Here is a 23536-nt window from a genome sequence, read left to right as displayed (position 1 = left end):
AGAAAATGGCAGGAAGTACCCGAGAGCTTCTAAGAAACCTTGGTGGGTGCCTTGTCAGCTTTCTAGAAGCCCACTGACCAGCATGGAGAGAGGAAAGTCCCCAGAGCCACAAGAAGAGCCAAAGCCCTGCTTCGCCATGAACTACAACTACGTTACACCAACTAAAACCAACTTACACATAACTGATCTGGGTCCTAGGTTACTGGCCTCCAAAGTATTTGACCCTGCCCTGGGCCCACTGTCCACTGTCCCTCTTGCCACAAGATATCCACAAAGTCACTAGTTTATTGTTGCTTTGTTTTTCTTGTCTTTGAACCATTTGAAATTTACCAGCTGTAAAGAAATTTACCAGCTGTAAAGAGACCAGCTGTGGGTTTAAGGTGTAAATGTTTCTATTACATAACAAATGTGCAGGCCCACAGGGGAAGTTCTGCATTACAACTGCAGCCATAGGCCTCACTGTCTTGTGGCTCTGTCATGCTCAACGTGGGTCAAAATAACCCCTGATCATCTACTCTGGACGTTTCCTGAAGTCACACACCCCAATCCCTCCACTTCCTGCCCCCCAAAAGCTGCAAAGGAAAAGGAAAATGGGCAAGAGACTGTCAGGTGGGGCTTGGCAAGGAGGGTATGCTATTGAGGTGAGGCCAGGTTGGACAGAAAGCCACATCCACTGATTTTGTTTATAGTCACTCTGAAAAAAAAAATGTTATGCTATTTTTTTCAGTCTGTTGTTTTTACACTTTAAAAAGGTATTTTTACTACTTTGAGTGCTTTGCCTTTATGCATGTATGTGTACTATATGGGTACCTGATACCTATGGAGGTCAGAACAGGGTGAGGGTGTTGGATGCCAAGTTTATGAGTTGCCATGTGGAGGCCGGGAATCAAAGCCAGGTCCTCCGCAAGAACAACTGTTCTTAACCACTGAACCACCTCTCCAGCCCTTTCACCACGGTTTTTAAACTAAGGAGAAACCTAGGCTTTTGTGTGTTGTGTTTAACGCACGGGAGCTGAACTGTGTGGGCTCCACGTCTCATGGGTGGTCCAGTTTGCATCTCTCAAAAAAATCCTTTCAGGTTAGCCCACATAGTAAGTTCCACTGTGTGGAACTGCTACACATCAACAGCATCTTAGTTTGGAGTCTTGGCTCTGCAATTTTGATAATTCAGGAGGCAACTAAGTGCTCAGTGTCCCGTTTCCCTTTTCACAGAATCAAGTGTATGAAGAGGAAGATGACCCGCATCCTTCAAGAGGAGGTGCTGGCTTGGACCAGCTCCACTTTTCTACGTGGCATAAATTAAGAGAAGCAGTGGTGGTTTGAAAGGAAATGCCCCCAAAGGGAGTGGCACTATGAGGAGGTGTGGCCTTGTTGGAGGATGTGTGTCACTGTGGGGGTGGGCTTTGAGGTTTCATATGCTCAGGATACCACCCAGTGTGTCAACTTCCTGTTGCCCAAGTCCAGATGTAGGACTCTCAGCTCCAGCACATCTGCCTGCAGGCCGCCATGCTCCCCCCATCCTGATAATGAACAGAACCTCTAAACTATAAGGGAGCCACCCTCAATTCAATGTTTTTATTTGTAAGAGTTGCCGTGGTCATGCTGTCTCCTCATGGCAATAAAAACCCAAACCAAGCCAGAAGCCCAAACAACACAGCACGAGAACTGGAAGTGACTCAAGACCTGGGCTGCTCGGTCTTAGTCACAGCCACTTCTCTTTGATGCCCATGGAGAAACACAATCAGCTAGTCAAAGTACTGAGAGGAGACTGAGTGCTCAGCCCTAAACAGGGCCACACAACACACCCTCACACCCCAAGGCTCAGGGAACATCATGGAAGAGATGAGGAAAATGCAAGGAATGTAAGAGCTACATGATGAAGCTGAGTGCTGTGAGATGCTGTCTTCTGGCCATGACGAATCACACTCACGGACCCACAGCAGGCAGCTGTGACTATCTGACAAAACCCAGCAAAATCCCAGTATAGATGAGGCCAGTGATCTCCAGCCCCACTCCTTACTGAGGAGCTGCTGACAGTTAACAGCTGCTGGAGGAGGAACTTTATTGAGAGTGTTCCCACTGGCGAGGTTTCCCGTACCCACGTGCACATGGACAGCATTAACTGGAATTAGTGGCTAGGGAGAGGGACATGGACCTGTTTGGGGGATATGGTAAGAGAGAGGGGAGGGAAATGGAGGTGGGTATGGTCAGTTTGTTGTGTACACCCGCAGAATTTGAGATTTCTTTTAAAATCATATTTCAAGAACATTTTTTTTTTTTCCGAGGCAGGGTTTGTTTCTGTGTAGCTTTGGAGCCTGTCCTAGAACTCACTCTGTAGACCAGGCTGGTCTCAAACAGAGATTTGCCTGCCTCTGCCTCGAAAACATTTTTTTTTTTTTTAAAGCAGCTTAAGCCTCAGTCCCAGAACTGAGGCTGTGGAAGTGGCAGGACAGTGAGGCACAAAAACATACTCCCTGGCACTACACAGCCAGATCCATGATGGCCAACCCAAGATATACACTCTTAGGGGCTCAGTCAGCACTGAGACTTGCTACTCACCAGGGAGGGTGCTCACACTCCTGCCTCCAGGACTGATGATGCCTGTTGGGCTCCAGGGTGACCAGTCACCTAGTCTACCTGATACCTACTAAAGTGCTGATGTCAGGGAAGTTCTGGACAGACTGAAATAAGTGGCCAGACACCACAGTGGGTACAGGGTGAGATCTGGAAAAGGGGGTTGGAGAGACAGGAAATGAAAACTGGGAAATGCCAGGCTAGCTCTGGAAGAGTTCAGACAATTGCTCAGGTGGAGACACTTTGTCCTGGCTTCCCCAAAACCAGGGATGATGAATGACATCACCAAGCCATACTCCTGCACCAGCTCCAGGCCACAGGCTGTCCCTGGGCAAAGGTCAGCCACAGCTCAAATCAGACTCAACAGCAGGAGGCCAGATTGGAAGCAGCAGCCAACAGGTGGAGAGCCAACAGCGTCTGCCCACCATGAGCATACAGTCTGGAGGCCTTGGTCCACTCCAGTCTTCCTCACAGAGGTGGGAAGGGATGCTGGGCATGTGAGCATCTGCCAAACACGGGACAAAAACTACCAAAGGAAGACTTTTTATTTTCAAGTTTCTATGGAGATATTACAAACATGTAGACTTAAAAGAACATTTAAATTTTTTAGTAACTATTTAGCTTTAAAATAAAAATATGATTAGGCAAAATAATAAATAATGCCATCCCAGGTGAATTGTTAAAATCAAGTGTGTCATCTACCTGGTCACACCACCCACTCAACGCCCCAATGCCCTCATACATCTCAGGCTACAGCTCACCCAGCCTCCTAGTGATGCAGGAATGAGAGGGCCACACTGTCCAAATCTTCACTTTATTTTTAATATAAAAATGCAAATTTGGAAACCCACCCTGCCTTTTCCCCCCTAACATAATGCTTTACCTCTTAAAAATAAAAATAAAGTACTAATTCTATATACATCACATGTACCATACAAAAATGTATCCAAAGGTCTATTGCTACCAAAGTGTTCTAAATTAAAACAAGTTACAGAAAGCCCCTCATTGTAAACAAAAGATTACAAGTTACAAAATCAAAGTACACACAGGCCAGTCATGTATATAACCACACAACACATTCTGCTCCCACACCAAAGTTGAATTTTTATGTGCCTGTATAAAAATGCATATCAATATACCTTTGCAAATTTATTTTTCATTATAAAGCAAATGAGTACACTTTCTACAATAAATAACCCGCTGGGAGGCAGGCCTGCAGGAGTCAGGGCGGAGCAGGAGACTCAGGGCAGACAGAAGGATGAGAACGGGCCCTGCCCGGCAGCAGCTGGCGGGACATTTTTTTTGGTGATTTGCAAGTGATGCACACAGCATAAATTTATTCCCTCTTTGCACAAAGTACCATTCAAAATAATGTCATTTTCTTTCTTAAAATACACATTTGTCATTGTAAATTTACATCCCGTCTTATTAAATAAGCGGTACTCTGTGTAAAGAGCATGATCTACAAAATTATTAAACATTCAAAAGTCTTTAAAAAAAAAAAGAAAGAAAAGAAAAAAACTAGAGATTAAAGTAAGTGAGGCCGCGGCACCACCAGTGGGACACCCACACCGCACTGCTCGGAACACGCCTGCCCCACTTGCAAAGCGCCAGGACAAGATGGTTTCATAGAAAACTTGGAAGTGAAACCTCCCCCTCCCTGGGGAAAAAGAATTAAAGAACTACACCTAGAAAATCAGAATAAGTTAAGTTCTGAACAATATACAAACATGTACAGCTTATTAACACTATGGACAAGGCTCCCGGCTGGCTGTGGCTTTGCTGGAAGCCACCTCAGTCAATGTCACTGAGGTCACTGGCTGGCTCCCCATGGACCCGGCTCAGGTGATTCATGGCTCGATCAAATGCAATCCGCACGGCTTTCCGGATGCTAGAGTTCCTCCCTTCCATCATTTTCAGCTTGTCGATGGTCTCGTCAACACCAAGAGGAACCATCTTGGACTTGGGAAGCCACTGCCTTTTAGAGAGAAGACAGAGCATAAGAACCACCAACCCATTCTCAGTATGGTCCACCAACCACCAGCCCCTGTACATAAGAAGGATTCTGGCAGTACACAACCCAAGCTCCCCACGTGCTGGGCCTCAGACAGGATGACTGGGGTGCACAGTGCACCTAGCCCTGGACTCAGGCAGGGCAGAAAAACCATGATACAACCCTCTTTCCCCACCCAACATATCCAACAGGCTATGGAGGTAAGTTGGGAGCATGCAGCTGTGCACACAGAGCAGCCCAAGAATACACATATATGTGATACACAAGGTAAGCCTAGGTACACACACACATGCACACAAGGGATAATAAAGCAGAACAGATGTGTGCACATAACACAGGTGGAGTGAACCCTGGAGCAGAGTAAGGAGGCACCCTAGGAAGACTCTAGAAACAGGACTATCAAGTGAGCAAGGCCAATGTAAGCCTCACTGATGAATGCCAGCTGCCAGAGAAGCAGGGCAAGGAGGACAGAGGACCACAGGGGACCTGGTGAGTCCCCAAGAGTGCCCACTCCACAGGGGGCTATGAAGCTCCTCCTAGTCCTAAGCATTCCCAATCATAAAGGGCCACATAGGAAAGGTCTGGATTCAACTAAATATGGTCCAGATGTCAGCAGGTAACACTCAATTTAGGATCTGAACCATGGCATAATAGGGGTCTCAATAGCTCTGGGTGAAGGCAGGACAGCGGGGACAGACAGGGAACTTCAGGAAGGGGGTGAAGCTTGTGTCCTAGCAGAGCAGCAGGGTCAGAAAGTCCATGCAAGGGAACCTGGAGCAAGAAATAGAGACAGCCTGAGCCATCCAGGGATCTGGTTAAGTGATAGGAGCTGTCAGATGGGAAGTGACCAACACTCCACAATCCCTTTGATGTCACTGGACAGTGCCCTTCTCGACAGACAAGGACCAGGACACAGACTACCTGGGGACACCCTGACTGAGCATGGGTCAAGCCAAGTCCTGGGACTACTAGGACCCAGCTCTGCCTGCTGCAGAGCCCAAGACACCACACTCACCAGCTTCTCTTATTGTCGAAAAACAAAACAAGGAACAGCTTCTCCTCAGACTTGGTCTGCATGTGCTCACCGATCTTCAGCACATCCAAGGGTGGAGCGGGGATGGTGACACCATTGTGGTGGCCAGGCACTCGTGGCATCTTGGGGTCAATGATCTGCCAAGGACATGCTCCAGTCACTCAAAGTATTCTCAAACTCAGAGCCACATGCCCTACACAGCCACTCACACACCTGCCTCCAGAGTCATGACAACATACACACATCCTTGGCAGCACAGAACTGCAAGGTACAGAGCATGCACTGGGGCCCCATCCCAGGTCCCACCAGAAGACCCTACTCACAACCTTCAGACTCACCAGTGCTGGGTAGGAGGGATAGCCGCTGCACTTGGCCCATACCACTTTCAGGGGCTCCAGGACAGAGGCAGCAGCATCAGTGGAAATCCACATGCTATTCTGTCCCACCTCTAGAAAAAGAGGAACCCCAGAATCAGGACCAGCAGGAGAACCCCCAACATACCCAGCACAGCCACAAAGCCTGAGGGCTGATAAAAGCCCCCAGCCAGACCCCAGCTTCCCTAGCTACTGCAGCAGGACAGTCTCATAGCACCATCTCAGTCCAGGAAAGGCAGATTTCCTCACTTCTTCCTGTGGAGGTCAGGCCTAGAAGCCTGTCAAAGGCCTCCCTGCCTCCCACCCTCCCTAGCTCTAAGGCCTATGAATGACTCCAGGTCCCCAATACCTCACCACACTTGAACTCTAAAGATGGGTTCCTTGGCATGTATCAGATGCCTATTACACAACCAAAAACCTAAGCCCAACTCCTGGCTTGCTCCACCACCACCTTGCTCTTCCAAGCCTCACTGAGTACATCCAGCAGCCCAAAACATACCCCAGGAGTCTACCATGTTCAGGCCCCCACTGAATACTGCAGGTAAGAGGTATCCAACCAGTCCCTGGTCCCGCCTCACAGCAGCAAAAGAGCACATTAGCCTCTCCAGGCTCAGAACCTCCAGCATGCCCATCACACTCAATGCAGCCCATATGGCCACACCAGATTCCCTGCAGTCTCAGGCCCTTCCCATCTTCAGGTCTCTGCCCTGACACCCACAGAGCTCAGCTGCTTTCACAGAAATGGCACCACCAAAGCCCCAAGCCTCAGGCAATAACAGATGCATCTATCCTTGGAGTTGGCTTAGCCCACTCTGACAGAAAAGTATAAACAGCATCAGCCCAGCAGGCTCCCCTCCCTTACACTGTGGCCTGAAGCTAGGAATGACCACCCTGCCACAGCATTCAGTTGTCAAAGCAGATAGCCTGAACAAATCTGATGATCAGGAACTATGCAGAACCAAGTGTACCCTAGCACGACAAAGTCATTCCTTCCCCATAGACTCTGTCATACAATACAGCCCAGGACAGGCCTGAAACCCTGTACAGCAACCCTCTGGTGGATAAGCATAAGTCCACACCTTTTCTCAAATGTGAGGGCTTGACTCACAGGCCCAAGCCACCAAGACCAGACTCTGTTCTGGGAGACCTCACCTCTCTAACCATTGTATTTCAAAATGCCCACCAAAAAAAATAAAAAATAAAATAATTTAAAAAAAAAAAAAAAAGGTGTATCCCAACTCACCAGCTGCAATCCTGGCCGCCTTAGCATAGTTCCCGTTTTCAATACAGGAGATCAGCTCACTGCGGTCTTCTAGTGTGTGCCTTCGCACAAGGGCAGGCTTCCCTCGCCCACACTTGGGTGTGCTAAAACTTGGGGAGAAAAAGCAGAGATGAATCAAATGAGACTACAGTGAAGAGCCCCATGCCTGTGGCTTGATTGTACATCAGGTGCCAGACTGCCAAGGGTATAGAGACCCAAGAAAAGTGAGCCTGTCCCATGAGGGTACTCGGGCTACCCTTACCCAACCGACACAGTGGTCGCCATAGAACAAACAGGCAGGACTATGCAGACCACAACCTCAGTAAGAAAAAGATTTGGGGAGTGGTGAGTATAAAGTGCAAGTTAATCATACACTAACTTAGATTAACCTTTTATATAGATTTACTTCTGACTTCCAGTTAAATTCTACCAAGTAGATCGATTTATCTCATAAGAAACTTTCCCTGAATGGCAGAGCGCACATATCAACTCAACTCTAGGGAAGCCTTTCTCAAGAGGTCTTCAGATGAAAGCCACGCACCCTGCCCCGAGAACAGGACCTACCTTGAGTCGCAGAGTGGGCTGTTGCTGGAGCAAATACTGGACTCAGATGCACAGCGCCGTCGGGGCGCAGCTCTCCTCCCCAGGCCACTGCCCGGCTCCTGCTCGCTTCGGGTACCCCCAAAGCCATTGGTGAGACCTGGAACACAAGAAGCAGACAGATGCACAGTCACCTACCCCAGAGCAGCAGCTCAAGCCCAACTTATTCCTACACTGCTGTCTTCTTTAAAATTAGAATATATTTTCCAAATAACTGTTTTTGTAAGACAGGGTCTCTTAGAGCTCAGGTTGCTCTTGAATTCCTGATCCTCCTGCTTCCAACCTCCTGAATGCTAGGATTAGTCAGGAGCTACCACACCTGGTTCATGTGGTGCTGGGGATCAAAGCCAGGGTTTGTGCATGCCAGCTACGCACTCCACCACCTGAGTTACATCTCCAACCCCACAAACATTTGGTACAGACAAACCAGAGTCTTTGTTGAGTGAAATAAGCACAACAGATCACAGTAAGATCAGTCAAGGCAGTTCCACACTCAACATGTAATTTCAACAAGTCCCATGAATGCAAAGCAAGAGAATCTACTACCACTCCCCAAATTAACACATCACATGCACTTCCGTGAGCTTCCAACAGGGCCAGACTGTCCACTCTACAAGGAATGAGTGGTGTCTAGACAAGGGCCCTCCAGTACCCTAGAGTGGTGGAATTTCTACAATACTCCACAAAGACACATTAATACCTGTGGAACATTAGAGAATAGTCAATAGAAAATTAAGTTTTAAAAGCAAAACAACAACAAAAACAAACAATGCCCCCCCCCAAAAAAAACCAAAAACCAGAAACCAAAAACAAATAACCCAACCAGGACAAGTAGGTCCTGGATTTCACCAGGAACAAGGGGATATGTGTATGAGTGTGTGTGTATGAGTGAGTGTGTGTGTGTGTGTGTGTGTGTGTGTGTGTGTGTGTGTGTGTTTCAAAATATAGGTGTCAGCAAGAACTTTTTGTTTGTTTGAGACAGGATTTCTCTGTGTAGCTTTGGTGACTGTCCTGGAACTCACTCTGTAGACCAGGCTGGCCTTGAACTCACAGAGATCCTCCTGGCTCTGCCTCCTGAGTGCTGAGATTAAAGGCATGAGCCACCACCGCCCAGCAACAAGAACTTTTTAAAAATGCTGAATGAAACACTTTAAAACTAGAAAGCGGGACTAGAGAGATGGCTCAGAGGTTAAGAGGTTAATGCTGTTCTTCCAGAGGTCCTGAGTTCAATTCCCAGCAATCATATGGTGGCTCACAACCATCTGTAATGACATCTGGTTCCCTCTTCTGGCCTGCAGGCAAACATGCAGGCAGAACACTGTGTACATAATAAATAAATAAATCTTTAAAAAGCGTGGGCCCGAGGCACCTGAACAATCCTCAAGTCCCCAAGCTCCAAAGCTCATGGAGCTCTGCCCCAGCTGAGGCAGACCACTACTACACACCTCCCCACAGACACCTGACCCACATTGGTGACCAGATAAATGAATGTCTGGACAAACACAACCACATCATCTTGATATTTGAAAAGTATTTTAATAAAGACAAATCTGAGTCAACGCAACCACCATATTCCTCCCAAAAAGGTCTAATCTTCCATTTAAGTCAGTAAGTAGGAAAAAAAAGGCACAACCATGGCCCCTGCAGAGCTCCCTGAATCAGAAGGCTCATGCCTCCAGGTTGTATGCTTGCCTGGATCCTTCTGGCTACACCAGCTCGAGACAGGGAAGGGAACAGAAATGGGAGACTGGCAATACTTTTTTCATACATGCCCATCTTCCCATATCCTTAAAAAGGTAAAAAAACTATTTTCAAAGTAAAACATAAACTTAACATTTTCTTAGCAATATTTGAAGTGACTGTCTAGAAACAAGGTTTTCATTGCATTCTCCCACATCACACCTGTGAAAAGGACCTGCTTGTGCTGACAAGGCCTCTGAGAAGCTTCTTATTTGATCAATGGCAAAGCAGAAGGCACATGACAGGGAAGAAGCCACACCCAACTCTTAAAGGGCCTCCATGCTCAAGAGTTCTTAGGAGGCAGCAGAATATGCTGCTGCCTTTGGAGAGAGGGGACAACACTCACTGACTTGGGTCAGCAGATTCAACACAGGCCGCCCTCCCAACCTGGATAGACTAACAGAGGGGCAAAGTCCTTGCTCCATGACCCAGAATTATAGGGAAGACTGCAAGCCCGGAATTATCTGCCACTGCTAGGCTGAGCAGGCAACAGCAGGCAGGTCTGAGGAGTCTGAAAGTGTTGGACAAGCAGGTCCCCATCACTGGCATCTCTGTCCTAGGAAGAAGGCCCAGGATAGGACCCAGAAGCACAGCCCATGTACAATTGGTGTTCCCAGCAAGGATGGCCACAGCAAGGTGCCTTGTTGGGGCCTACACAGCCCCTAGAAGAAAAAGAGGAAAGACTAGGGTTTATAATTCTGGGAAGGAAGAAATACAATTAAATGTCTCTCTCTAATTTTCCCAAGAGTTTAATTATCAGGGCACACTGCATCTGGGCTCCCAAGTCCACACAAACTTTTTCACACATTACATAAAAACACACACTACCCTGTAAAGAAGCTGGCACAGCCCCTGTGAAACTTGAGAAGCTTCCAGGAAAGACCCCTGGGGCCTGCCGAACAAAGCAGCTCTCCAGGCCTGCTCTCCAGGGGTGCAGCAGCCCAAACAGGACAAAGGTGTTCATGGCCCAACCAGATTCTTGAGGGTTTCTAAGGCCTGAACATGTCCTGAGAGGCAATGTGGGCCAGAGACCCAAGCTTGAAAAGCTCTTCTTGCAGCCACTGCCTGGAGAAGACATGGCTTTGACACAAAGCCAGGTGTGAGCCCTCTCTGCCTCTACCTCCTTTGTGATCCACTTGCTCTATTGTCTCTCCCATCAGTTGTAAGATGGGGAACAAAGTACCTTCTTAGCTCTGAGGCTTACTGTCTAAGATCATACACATCCCCGCCGCCCTTGACAATCAAAACAGAAAGATGAGATGACTCCTAGACAGAGCCAGTGACCCCAAGCACATGTTACAGAGAGGGTTCTGAAGTCTCCAAAGGCTAAGCAGAGCCCAAACACCTTGCTCAGGCCCAGAGGACACCACAAATGTGCCACTGCAACTAAGCCCCAAAGTATGCCCAGCCCCAGGCTTTTAAGTTGGCCCAGGTTTTCTACAGGACAACTGGGGTACACAGAGTGGCCAGTAAAGGACCCCCTGAGGTGCTTGGGTCTCCACTCTGAAAAGCTCACACCCACAGGCCAGGGAGAAGTCTCAGGTGGTCTACGTGCAAAGCTGAGGCATGAAAGTGGGAGAGCAGGGACACAATTCTTTTTATCCTGGGCTCCCAACCTGCACAATGCCAAGAGCCCCCAAGGCTGTGGCCAAGTGAGACTATCAGGCCTGCCTGGTGAACTGGATTGAGCAGCCTCTCCACCCTCTACTGAGCCCACATGGCCTAGGAGATGTGCCTGAGAGTGTGGCCACTGTATGCACCCTTGCTGCAACTCTCGCCACCAGCTACTACCTCAGAGTCCACTGACTCATCTGAAACAGGACGGCACAGGATCATGCTGCCCGAAGCGCCAACTTGTTCCCACCTACTGCATATTGACAAGCTTGTGTCCCATGCTGGACACTGTGCCCCAGGCTAGGAATGCAACCATTTCAGGGTGGTGGCAGAAGTATCTAATATCCCCATGACACTTGACTTTGTTGTCTCCTAAAGAACCACACACTGGGCACATCTTTCAACCTTTCAATACAAGCACAGCAAACAATACCGCCCCACCCACCACCCGCTTTTCCTGAGTATGGTCTATGAAGACACAGCTGCACACGGCCAAGACAGGCCAGAGGCCAGGCCAAAATGCCCAGTAAAGGGCAATTCCAGCAGGACTTCTCGGTTGTCTCAGCAGGCATTCGTACAGCTACCAACAAGACTAACAATGCTTAATAATCCAAGAGAAGCTGAAGAAGAAAGAAGGGAAATCAGGCAGAGGACAAAGAAATAACACGTTAACAGCCAAGTAAGGAGCACTAGTTAGGCCTCATCTGAGGCAGTCCCTTCAGACACCTAGCCCAGGCTGCCTAACCAGAGCCCCCAGTCATCACAGGCCAGTTTTGGACGTGCTCAGGACGTGGCTCGAACTGTTGGATTATGTTGTTCAAGCTACGGCAGGTTCTGCCACAGCATTAGGCATTCCTTCATATCTATCCACCAGGAAGAACTGAGGCACCAGAGCTGCTCTCACTGCTGGGCTGACTTAGAGAGGGGCGAGCTGGCCAGGGAGAGAGATCTCCTCCAAGGGTAGGTGTCTGAGTGTCTGTTTAAAGGACGGCTCAACAGGTGGTTCCAATGTGATCCTCAAGAACTAGGAGCAAGGCAAGCAGGCAGTGAAGGCTTTGCATTCCAAGAGGCCATTTAGCAGAACTCCAATCCAAGTCGAGGTTAAAAGAAAAGGATTAGGATCCAAAGACTGAGCTACCCAAGCACATTAGTGGTTAACTGAGAACCTGGAAAACAGTGAGAACCATTTAGTCTGACTGCAAGGGCAGGAATCATCTCCTCCCTCAACAGTCTATGGCCATGGAAGACATTTGGCTTGCTCACCACCACCCATTTCAATGAGAATCTCCACACCAGGAGTGTAAGAGGTAACACAGGTCCTGACCTGATGGTCCATTGATGGAAATAAACAAGCAGGCAGAGTAAAGAATCTACAACACAGAGCCAGCTCCAAAAAATGTGACATCATAAAATCAGTCACATCATGCTCTGCACTGCCCACATGTCCTGCCCGTCCTGCCCATCCTGCAGGCAATGAGCAAGTGAGCCCTGTGGGTGGGCAGTTTTAATAAATGAGTCCGTACTTAATCTAACTTGGAATCTTGCAGTGCACTGAGGAGCACCAGAGAAGTCCCTACACGTTCACAGCGCCAGATGAACTGGGAAAGATCAGAAGGTTCTGAATACTCCAAGTCCTCAAACAGCGAAGAACTGCAACTTGGAACAAGAAATCCAGGTGCGCAGAGAGCACCAGAAGGTTCAGGTGGAGGCGCAGCCAGCACCGATGGTAGGATGGGCCCATTCAGCCCGTGCCTGGCCCACCAAAGGCCAGGCAGATGCAGCAGTGGACGCCTCCTGCTCCTGAGGGTCAGATCTTAGTGCTAATAAGGCTCCCAGCTGCTCAGGAGTGCGTTTAGGAATTCACCATGCATCCACTGAAATCTACTGCCATTCTGGAATAAGAAAGCAGAAATCTCAGTCAAGATCAAAGGTACCAGGGTCACATGTCCTAAAGGTCTACAGTTAAGACTGCTTGGGACTCACCGTTATCACTGAGCACCCAAAAAGAACTCCACTCAGATGTACAAACAAGTAACATCTCATGAACTCCATGGTCAACAGCCCACAGGTGACAAATGGTCTAGCAGAGCCCATATGGCCAACTGGGCTGCCTGGCAGAAGATGCACACACACACAGCAAGGGCTCTGGACAGCAGCTACACAGTGAGAGCTTTTCCTACAGTGTCCTGCAGGGTCAGCAGACTTTCTGTTGCTGATAGATAGGAACTTGAGGAGGTAGCAAGCCATTTCCACTCTATCCTGTGTACATGTCAGCTGGTGCTGAGACACTCACTGAGCAACCTCCCAGCACCAGAACACAGCATACCGTGACTAGTTTAGCAACACAGGAAGGGTTTCCAGTGAACTCAAAAAGGCACCAGAGTCTTTCACTAAATGTGGCTAGGAAAAGCTCAGTCTGTAGTTACAGAAACTCCCAAGAAGTCAAACAGCTTCAGCTTCAGTCTTTACTTCCAGTGGCAGATTGAAATGCTTCACAGAAACTGGGTTTATCAGGGGCTGGACAGATGGCTCAGCGGTTTAGAGCACCACCTGCTCTTCCAGAGGACCCATGTTCAATTCCCATCACCCACCTGGCAGCTCACAACTGTCTGTAACTCCAGTTCCAGGGGACCCGACATCCTCACAGAGATATTCATACAGTCAAAACACCAATGCACATAAAATAAAAATAATTTTTTTTTTTAAAAAAGAAACAGGGTTTTATCAAATTTTAAAATGCTGTTGTCAACTTATCAAAATAAGAGGACATTGGAAGAAAAGCTTCTATGAAATTACTGAGTACAAAATAAAAATTAAATTAGCTGGGCCTGTTGGTACAGGCCTGTAACCTCAGCTACTTCAGAAGCTGAGGTAGGACGCTAAAGAGTTGTGGCCTATAAGTTACAGGAAAGGTTCAAGGCAAGTCTGTCTCAAAATGTTTAAAAAGGGACCAGCAAGGTGGGTCAGTGAAAAGGTACTTGCTACACAAGTCTGATGCATCCTTGGGACTCACATGGTAGAGAGAATTTTCTGACCTACACACACACTGTAGCATGTACGCAAACACACAAGTAAATAAACCTAAAAAATAAAAAGGGCTCCATGGTATACAACTTGCCACAAGGCCCTGAAGTCAATCAATTTGCAGTACCAATGCATGTGGGGGTAGGGGTACTCTCCAGCATCACACACACAAAAGAAATAGAATTTGTAAAGAGTTATTTTGTTCCAAAAAAAAAATCACAACTTGTTGCCTTTGGCAAAAAATTCTCTTCTGGATGTGGTGCTTCCAGTAGGAGGAACCCAACAGATGGAGACAGGAAGAGATGAAGAGGTGTCAACAGTGTAGTTTGTATACTACCAAGCCAGCCTTTCCCACTCTACTCTCTGACCTGACCACCTGGCAAGGCTCCAGAAAACAGAACTCACTCATCAGCAAGGCCTATGTGTTATTCCCTGCTGACATGAAGAGTAAGCACCCGACACTGGAGTGCCTGGAAGGAAATGCAATTTTCCTCAGTTGTGGTTTGAATGAGAACGGATCCCTAAGATCATATATTGAATACTTGGTCCTCAGTTGGTGGAACTGTTTGGGAAGGATTAGAAGGTAGGAGGAGGCCTTGTAAGAGGAGGTGTGTCACTGGTGATAGGTTTTCAGGCTCAAAAGCTCAGGCCATTCCCAGTTAGCTCTCCTCTCTGCCTCATGCTTGTGGATCAGATACAAGCTCTCAGCTAATTCTCTAGCACCATGGTGGTGATGGACTCTAACCCTCTGGGACCATGAGCCATGAATTAAATGCTTTCTTTTACAAGTTACTCTTTACAGCAATAAAAAAGTAACTAAGACAGAGCTGGTATCAGGAGTTGGGTATTACTAGGACAGGCCTGACCATGATGCTTGTTGGACTATTACGGAAGACTTCAGGACTTTGGAATAGAAAAGGAGTTGAATGTTCCAAGTGGGGCTAAATGGCCACCCTAATAAAAGCTCAGAAGACAGTAGCCCTGCGAGCAATGTAGACAGACTATGGAGGCCAGGTTCAAGAGGTTTCAGAGTGAAAAAACATTAGCAACTGGGCTAAAGACCACTCTTGTGATATTTTGGCAAAGACTGTAGCTGCTTTTGTCCTTGTCTTAAGAATCAGCCTGAGCTGGGCAGTGGTGGCGCACGCCTTTAATCTCAGCACTCGGGAGGCAGAGGCAGGTGGGTCTTTGTGAGTTCGAGGCCAGCCTGGTCTAGAGAGAGATCCAGGAAAGGCGCAAAGCTACACAAGAGAAACCCTGTCTCGAAAAACCAAAAAAAAAAAAAAAAAAAAGAATCAGCCTGAGACTAAATTAAAATGTAGGACTAAGTTTTGGGGCAGAGATTTCGCCTACTAATGACTCTGTTATATAGTTTCTAGTAATCACTCTTACGTATGCCTAGAATGAAAAGAAGCAAGTGGGAGAAAAACAAAGTACAGTTTGAGGAGAACAAGGATACCACAAAAGTTAACGCTGGAGCCAAGGCTTGTGCTGAAATAGATAGGAGAAATGAAATAAAGGGAGTGGTATCCTTAGGATGAGATTCTACGCAGCTAATCCTGCAACTTGTGTGTGTGTGTGTGTGTGTGTGTGTGTGTGTGTGTGTGTGTGTGTAGGGAAGGGGGTGGCGGCAGCTAAGGAATTATCTGTGCCTAAAGAGCAACAACAAACCAAGGCTTATGCCCATGTAATTCAAGCGGGGCCAGGCATCCCACGCTGGCAGCCTAATTTAGTTCTTCGGCCTGGTGGTTCTGACTTCAGTCTTGAAGGTACACGAGTAAAGGAACTGTGGACTCTTCCTCCTTCACTAAGGAAAGCCACTGAGATCAGGTGTGGCCTAGAGGAACCCTGCATGGGGAGGTCCAGAAAGACTATTGTGCAAAGCTGTCAAAGTGAAGCCTGGATTGTGTTGGAGATCTCAAGATGCTGAAGTGCCCAAGTCATGGGATGTCTACCAAGGAAAGCTGCATACAGAGTGGAACCAGTCCACCAGAGAGATGATGTATTTTGCAAAGCCGGAAGGCAAGGGCCATCTAAGCCCTTTGACATTGCACATAGAGCTACATGATTTGGAGTTTACCCTGGTGGGTTTAAGTCTTGCTCTGGTCCACTATTTCCTCACTATGCTCCCTTTCCTCCCTTATATGTTGGAAGTGTGTGATCTATTTTGATTTTACAAGAAGTTAAAATTAAGAAAGCGAGATTGTGAGACTACGGAGACTTTTGAAATTGGACTAAACACATTTAGCATTGTGATATGGCAACAAGCCTATAGGGACCCAGGGTTTAAATGAGAATGTCCCTCATAAGATCATATATTTGAATGCATGGTCCCCAGTTGGTATAACTGATTGAAAAAGATTAGGAGATCTGACCTTGTTGGGGGTGTGTCACTGGAGGTGGGTTTTAAGGTTTCAAAAGTCCAGGCCTTTGCCAGTTCACTCTTTTGCTTGCTTGCTCTCTCTCCTCTCCCCACCACCCCCAAGCTTAGAATCGAATGCATGATCTCAGCTAATTCTCTAGCATCACGGCTGCCTGCTGTCATGCTCCCTTCTAAGATGGTGATGGACCCTGACCCTCCACGAGCCACAAACTCAATGCTTTCTTTCCTAAGTTGCCTTCGTCATGGTGTCTCTTCACAGCAATAGAAAAGTAACTGAGACACTTATCTATCTACGTGTGCCAGGATAACAGAGAATAATAACCAAGCTTTACCCCAGGACCAAAACCAAAAGTACAAACCTATTTCTAACAGAAAGCAAACGTTGAAAATCTGATGCTGGTACCAAAGGGCCTAACGACAGTCATTGTTCAAGAACTCTAGTACCACCCTTCCACACTGTGTTCTGTCTGAGGGTAGACAGGAAGTTGTAAGAAAGCCAAGCCAGCATTATTCAAGCACTGCACAGGGAATTTTCATTCGGGGCAACATCTTGGGAAATGAAACACATCTTAGCTTAGTAGTGGAGCCTTGGTGGTGGCTCAGTGGATGAATTCGCTTGCTGTTAAGCCTGATGACCTGAGTTCAATCCCAAATAGTGAAAGGAGATAATCAACTCCCCCAGTTTTCTCTAGATTTATTTTTCTCCCATATGTGTGCACCCTGTGGCATGCTCCAACCCAACCAAATACAGGAATAAACTAATTCAGAACTTTTTAAAAGGACTGTCTCTATTAAAAGGAAAAAAGATTAGCAGTAAATGAGAAATTTTTTGGGTGTGATTATATCAGGCATTAGCAGTACAATGTACATATACTAACAAGCTACAAAAAAAAAAAATACTGGAGAAACATTAAAATATTCCTTAAGCCAATTATGCAAAGTGTTGCAAGTAACGAAATGACAGACTGTTTTCAGAGCACCCAATGGGCAAGCAGTCTTCAGGAAGGAACGGTTCAGGTTCAAACCTAGGGCCCTGAGTTTGTGGCAACTGAGTAGAACTCCTAAGTGCCAGGTATGGCCAACTGGCAGGTCACAGGCTACACACATACATGCACACAGTAAAAGGTACTCAACCAAACCACACTCCAAGTTGCACTTGATATGTGGAAAAATGAAGGGAAAGGAGAAAGGGGACAAAGGAAGGGCAGGGCCAGCCAGGGCCAGCCGCTGTGCTGCCAAGAGGCTGGATCGAGGCCACTGCCTGAAAAGAGTTCACGGCTTCTGAAAGGAAATCCATGTTGTCTGTCTTCATCTCTAGAACGGAGACTGCTTCAAAAACAAGAGCTCAGTACCCTGGTTTCGTATTAACAGATCCCTGGAGAGGCAGCTGCCCCTGACATTTACCTGTATCCAGGCGCTTTCCCGGGGACTCCTCCTCCACTTCGGAGTCTCCACATGTGCTCCTCGACCTTTTCCTTGGCTGCAGTAGAGTCTCCAACCTCGGAAGGACTACAGACAAAAAGGTTTTGGTCCCTAGCTGAGGAGAAGTTGGCTGGGTTTCAGTGTTCTTGGCAGACTTTGGGGGGCTTACACTTTTCGATTTGCAGAAGAGAACAGAAGTGCGTCTGTTTACATCGCTTGATGGCTCCGCCACTGCGGAGGCCGCCGCCGCCGCCGGCACATCGCCACTACTGGCGAGGGTGGGCTCTGGAGGGTGTCCGCTTACCAGTGCGCTCTGAGTGCAAGTGCTATGTGATTCATTATCAAATGTGACTCTTTTGAATAGTTTACTCTGCTCGGGGTTGAGTTCTACTGGTTTGAGGGTTGGTGGTTCTGAATTAGTCTCCGAGTTTGAAGGAAGAGGTAATGCATCTGATGGTTCAAGTTTAGGGGGAGATTTATCTCCTGAAAAAATTATAAATAAAGTGATTTTGAAAACTGAAGATTATAAAATCTATTATAAAACTTATATAAATGTGAAGTCCACCAAAACACTAATTCAATTAAGGAAACAGCATCACACACAATGGTCTGCTGAGCAGTGAGCAGCCTGGGGCCATCAGGTAACACTGTGTGTGTTTCCCTAACCAAAGACTGTGGGCCTGGTGTCCTAAACCCAGGTGCACAAGTTACTTTCTGGAAAAAACTTGAGAGAGCATTTCACACACAGCAATATTAAATCTCTTATCTGAGTTCAGGACAATTTTTGCATTGATATTCACTTACCTTGAGGAAGACTAAACAGGCACAGAACTAAGGGAGCCAGCCTTAAGAGGTTCTCACAGCACTTTATGCTGCACCACAAGGTGGCAAAGGGAAGGAAATCAAATATTAAATCATCTGACCAGGGCTTTCTAAGTCAAAGCCCAAAGCAGTGAGTGGCTGGGGAGGACTCTAACGGAGACAGGACCATCTTCTACTACCTGTGGGTACTACCTGTGAGTTCCCCCAACTCTACCTTTATAGCTTTAAAAATAAAAAATTAAAAAAGACCCACAAAATTATTTCAACCTCTTTCGGAAGGAGTTTACAAATTGCCAACATGGAGTGAAGAGCTGGCTCCGAGGTTAAGAAGAGCACTTGTTGCTCCTGTAAGAGACTCAAGTTCAGTTCCCAGCATCCACATGGCAGCCAAAAACTTGTCTGTAACTCCAGTTCCAGGGAATCCAACACCTTCTTCTGGCCTCTGTGGCACCAGGCGTGAATTTGGTGCACTTACATGCAGGTAAAACACTTATATACACATAAAATAAAAATAAAACTTTTTACTTGCATGAACTAATATTGACCTGACATCTTAATCTTTAATTCAAACCCCAGAAAGAAAGAAGTATCTTCCTGTCTTCACACACAAAAAGAACAGAATGGCAGTGAAGCCCATGGTGTAAGGTTAGCTTAGGCCCTGCTGGGTTAACTGATTCTGAGATTCTCACTACAGGGCATTGGACAGAAACCAAGAGCATCAACTGAAACAACCCAGAGTAGCATACAATTAGTAGGTATGGTTTTTAATTTATTCAAACTACAAACTTCCCATAAAACATTGTCACAATATTTTAAATTCCAGTCACTTTGAAAATGAAAAGCTACACAATTTACAAGCCCCATTTATGTGTCTGGGTCACTTGATTACCTCAGAACAGAAGTTCTAAGACAAAGCAGTTCTCCTAAGGCCCTCCCATCAGCAACACAAAGCTGAGGGTGACAGCAGACAGTGTGCATGTGCAGCCTGGTAAAGGCATCTCCACCACCAAGCGGAGGAAGCAGAGCCTCAACAAAAGCCTGTTGTTTAAGAGGTCACTGTTGAAAAGCTTTATCCAGGAGATAAGAATGCATAAAATGCCACAGGGGCCAAAAAATCTGTACTCAGAGATTAAAATTCCAATGAAGTGGAAATGCTGAATTTTGAATCACTGGCATGCTGGATGATGACAAAAATTCTTCCCGCCCACTTTGTTAGGTTCATGAACCACTTTAAGAGCACAGCATTTGCACAGCACACAGAACACTGAGAAGATGGGATTAGAAACAGTGCAGAGCCATGCGTGGCACTCTTGGTGCACATAAACATGAAAACAGAAGTCACTGGCACTGGGTGGTATGTAGGCTGCTATAGGAGCATATGGCTAGGGCAGGTGACCACTACTGGGCTTAATTTCAGTGCCTAATTTGCCTCCTGCCTCCTCTTCCTTCATTGGTCTCTGCCTCCTACCTGAGTCCAAACATCTTTCACTGACTGAGACTCCCAATGTCCAATCCAGTCCTATGGCCTCTTCAGGGCCAAGAGCAGCCCCAAAGCAGTACAAGACCAGCAGAGATGGCACCAGAGGGCCTCCTGCCCAGGGCTACGGGCACTGCAGATCTCCCATCCATTCTCTCCACAGCGCTAAGGGACCAAAGACCCATTTTTTGCCCCCAGCTTAACTTTTAGAGTCAGTCACTACCGCCAAGACAACAGGTGAACATGCCTGCCCTTGAGCACAAGACCTCCAGCACACTCCATTACTTTCAACCAATGTCTAAATCAAAAGCTGCCTGCCCATGAGGGACTGCATGGCCAGGCACACTCATCTGTGGTCCCAGCCACACTCAAGCCATGTGTTCTCCCTGATCTGTGGCAACCCAAGGAGGAGCCCAGGTTCCCAACCACTGCCACATAGTCCACTGGCATACTCCTGAGGTGTTACAGAAGGAATCACACTGGATCAGAGGCCCAAGTGAAAAGCCATTTCCAATAGCCATGGGGCCACCTGGACTACTAAAACTCTGTTATCCTCAGTCTCCTCACCATGCTGAGAACTAGCAGCACCGGAAGCTGTCAGGTCCCTTGATGAGTAAACCCTCCCACTAGCACACTGGGCAGTGTCAGCACCACGGCTAACACTCACATCAGGTCCCTCAGGCAGAAATCTCACTGGCAGTTTATATACAAATGCAAAACACTTTCATTTTCAAAACCTCACTGTCTGCTAACAAATGGACATTGCTTAACTACACGTTCCATTAACTTCCAGAATCAGCACATCACAACCCAAACATGAGTATGATGTCAGTACTCAAAAAATCCCCAACCAGAAATTACAACATACAGCAGCAAGGCAAAAGCTGCTCTTTTTCACATGCTGATCACACAGACATCTACTCAGAACCAGCTAATCCCTGTTTGACCATGACTCTCTATATACAAAGCCACCAAGCCAACTGAATGCTTCCACTAAAGCCACAGACAGCTCCGGATACCACAGCAGACTGTGTGGAGACATTTCAACAAATGGCTAGAAACTACACCATCCCCACAAGCCATCTACCTCCTGCCCCCTTCCTCTGGCAGCCCTGAAGAAGAGTTTACACCATATTCAATGCTGAATGCATATGGGGGTACATAGAGCAGGAACAGCACACAGCTGGTGTATAAACAGTGATGTCCCAGTGGGGGTGCTGATCTGGCCCAGCCTTCAACAATAGAGAGCTATACCCCACAACTTAGCCACAGACAAGGTGTAAGCCCCATTCACCAGCACATAGACTCTAGTCTCCCCAAAGCCCCTAGTTAACCCACTAAATCCCAATAAATGTAAAGGTCTGTGGGCTCAAGCTTGTCCCACAGTCATATCATGACCCCATTCTATGTGTCCCTCAGCATTCAGCTGGCTGGCCCTCACACTGCCCAAGCCGGCCAGAACCGATTTCATTCCTCAGATGTTGGTCTTTGGGGCCTGGCTCCCAACAGCTGTGCTGCTGATGTTTCCTCTAATGCAAGCCACCTAAATGTCACAAAACACAAAAGTGTTGTTTAATTAAAAATTAAGTGAGACTGTTTATTTTACATTAAGGAATGCCTAAGTGTGAAAAATCTATGGTCATTCTCTAAAAATAACAGATTTTTTTTTAATTGGTCACAAGGTCTCTCAAGGTCCTAGCTGGTCTAGAACTCAATATGTAGACCAGGTTGGCCTCTAAACTCAGAGTTCTACCTGCCTCTGCCTCTTGAGGACTGGAAATTAAGGCATTTGTGACTGCACCCAACCAAAACACTCTTAATGGGGCCCTAAATCCCATGCGCACAGCTCTGCCTCAGAATTGTCTGTCAGGCTGTGTCCTTCTCCATTTCTCTCTCTCAGCTAACAGGAAAATGCTCTTTTCTTGAGTTTTAAACACGGGCCAGCTTCGATTCTAGCATCTGGTGCAGCTAGCATCAACATGCTTCCTGTAAAGTGGCCCAACAGTACAAAGCACCTGATCTGGTCTTCTATGGGCACTGCTGGCTCTTCCTCCAAGTCAAAGACTTGAAGTAAAAAGAGGACACTCAGCCCTGTAAAGCCAGCACATGAGGAACTTTTAAGGGAGGAAAAATGAAATGCTGCACACAGCTGTGAGGAAATGTCAGGATTCTCTTTCAAGAGCAAGCCACTGCATTATCAGTGAGCTGTCCTGCCACCAGATGATTCTTCAGAACACATAATGCACAGGTCACTGGGTGGCTGGACCCAAGGGTCCCCCTCAGCCAGTTCTAGCAGTGGGAAGAGGAGCCTGCACAGGGCTACCATGGGAACCAGGCAATGGCATTACCTGTAACTCACCACAGAGTGCAAAGAATAGCAGTATCTCGGGTGCATCTGTCTGTCAAAGGTCCCACGAACAAAAGTTCTTTTAAAAAAAAGCATAGAAGCCGGGCGGTGGTGGCACACGCCTTTAATCCCAGTACTTGGAAGGCAGAGACAGGCGGATCTCAGTGAGTTCGAGGCCAGCCTGGTCTACAGAGTGAGATCCAGGACAGCTTGCCATGTTCTGGTGATCAAGCTTTTAGAGAATAGGGGGAAAATATGTCACACACTCAAGGATAAAACTCTTACTTTATGGACCCATCAAACCTGTTACCTAAGTAAGGTAAAGGGGGTGTGTGTGAAATTTACAATGGGACACACTCAAAGTAACTTCTAAGGCCAGGAGAACTCAGTGGCATTAGCCCTACCTTCTGCTGGTTGCCAAGCACAACCGCATAAAAGAAGCAACCAGAAAAAGAGGAAAGTGGGCTACAGGACTGTCACCAACTGTTAATCTACAGGACCGAATGAAACATGGCACAAACCTACTGAAACGATGTCATTACGAGGAGCAGGTCAGAGCCACATCTACTGATGCAGACAGCCGTACAGATCAAAATGCAAACTACAATAGCATGGGTCTTGTTTTAATGTTTTCTATTCCTATTTGGATGGGGCAGGAAAAATACAGAGGGAGATCACAAGCCAAACTGCTAACAACAGTGGCACAAGCAGCTCTTATTCTTTCCATCTCATGGAACTAAAATGTGGTGAGTGTGAGGAAGGGGATTAAAGGGTGCTAAGACTCTCTAAACTCTCCCCAACACACACACACACACACACACACACACACACACACACACACACACACACGA

At 47.1% G+C, this 23536-nt stretch overlaps 1 protein-coding gene across 4 annotated transcripts in view; it reads right to left on the bottom strand.

Annotated features, from left to right (window-relative positions):
- Positions 1–3101: 3101 nt before the first annotated feature.
- The window catches only part of Brd1 (bromodomain containing 1), a 45262-nt gene continuing 24827 nt past the window's right edge, over positions 3102–23536 (bottom strand). For 2 of the 4 annotated variants that reach the window (XM_059248141.1, XM_059248142.1), the window contains exons 8-13: positions 18022–18522; positions 7821–7956; positions 7239–7366; positions 5960–6069; positions 5604–5758; positions 3102–4552 (exon numbers count right to left, since the gene is read on the bottom strand). In XM_059248141.1, coding sequence (XP_059104124.1) covers positions 4369–4552; positions 5604–5758; positions 5960–6069; positions 7239–7366; positions 7821–7956; positions 18022–18522 — 1214 coding nt within the window. In that variant the 3' untranslated portion in view covers positions 3102–4368. Of the gene's footprint in view, positions 4553–5603; positions 5759–5959; positions 6070–7238; positions 7367–7820; positions 7957–18021; positions 18523–23536 lie in introns of those variants that run through there. The other 2 variants (XM_059248143.1, XR_009375590.1) reach the window with 2 other exon arrangements.

Source organism: Peromyscus eremicus, chromosome 20 (assembly GCF_949786415.1).
Source record: "Peromyscus eremicus chromosome 20, PerEre_H2_v1, whole genome shotgun sequence".
Lineage (NCBI taxonomy): Eukaryota > Metazoa > Chordata > Mammalia > Rodentia > Cricetidae > Peromyscus > Peromyscus eremicus.
This window is presented reverse-complemented; position numbering and strand designations above follow the sequence as displayed.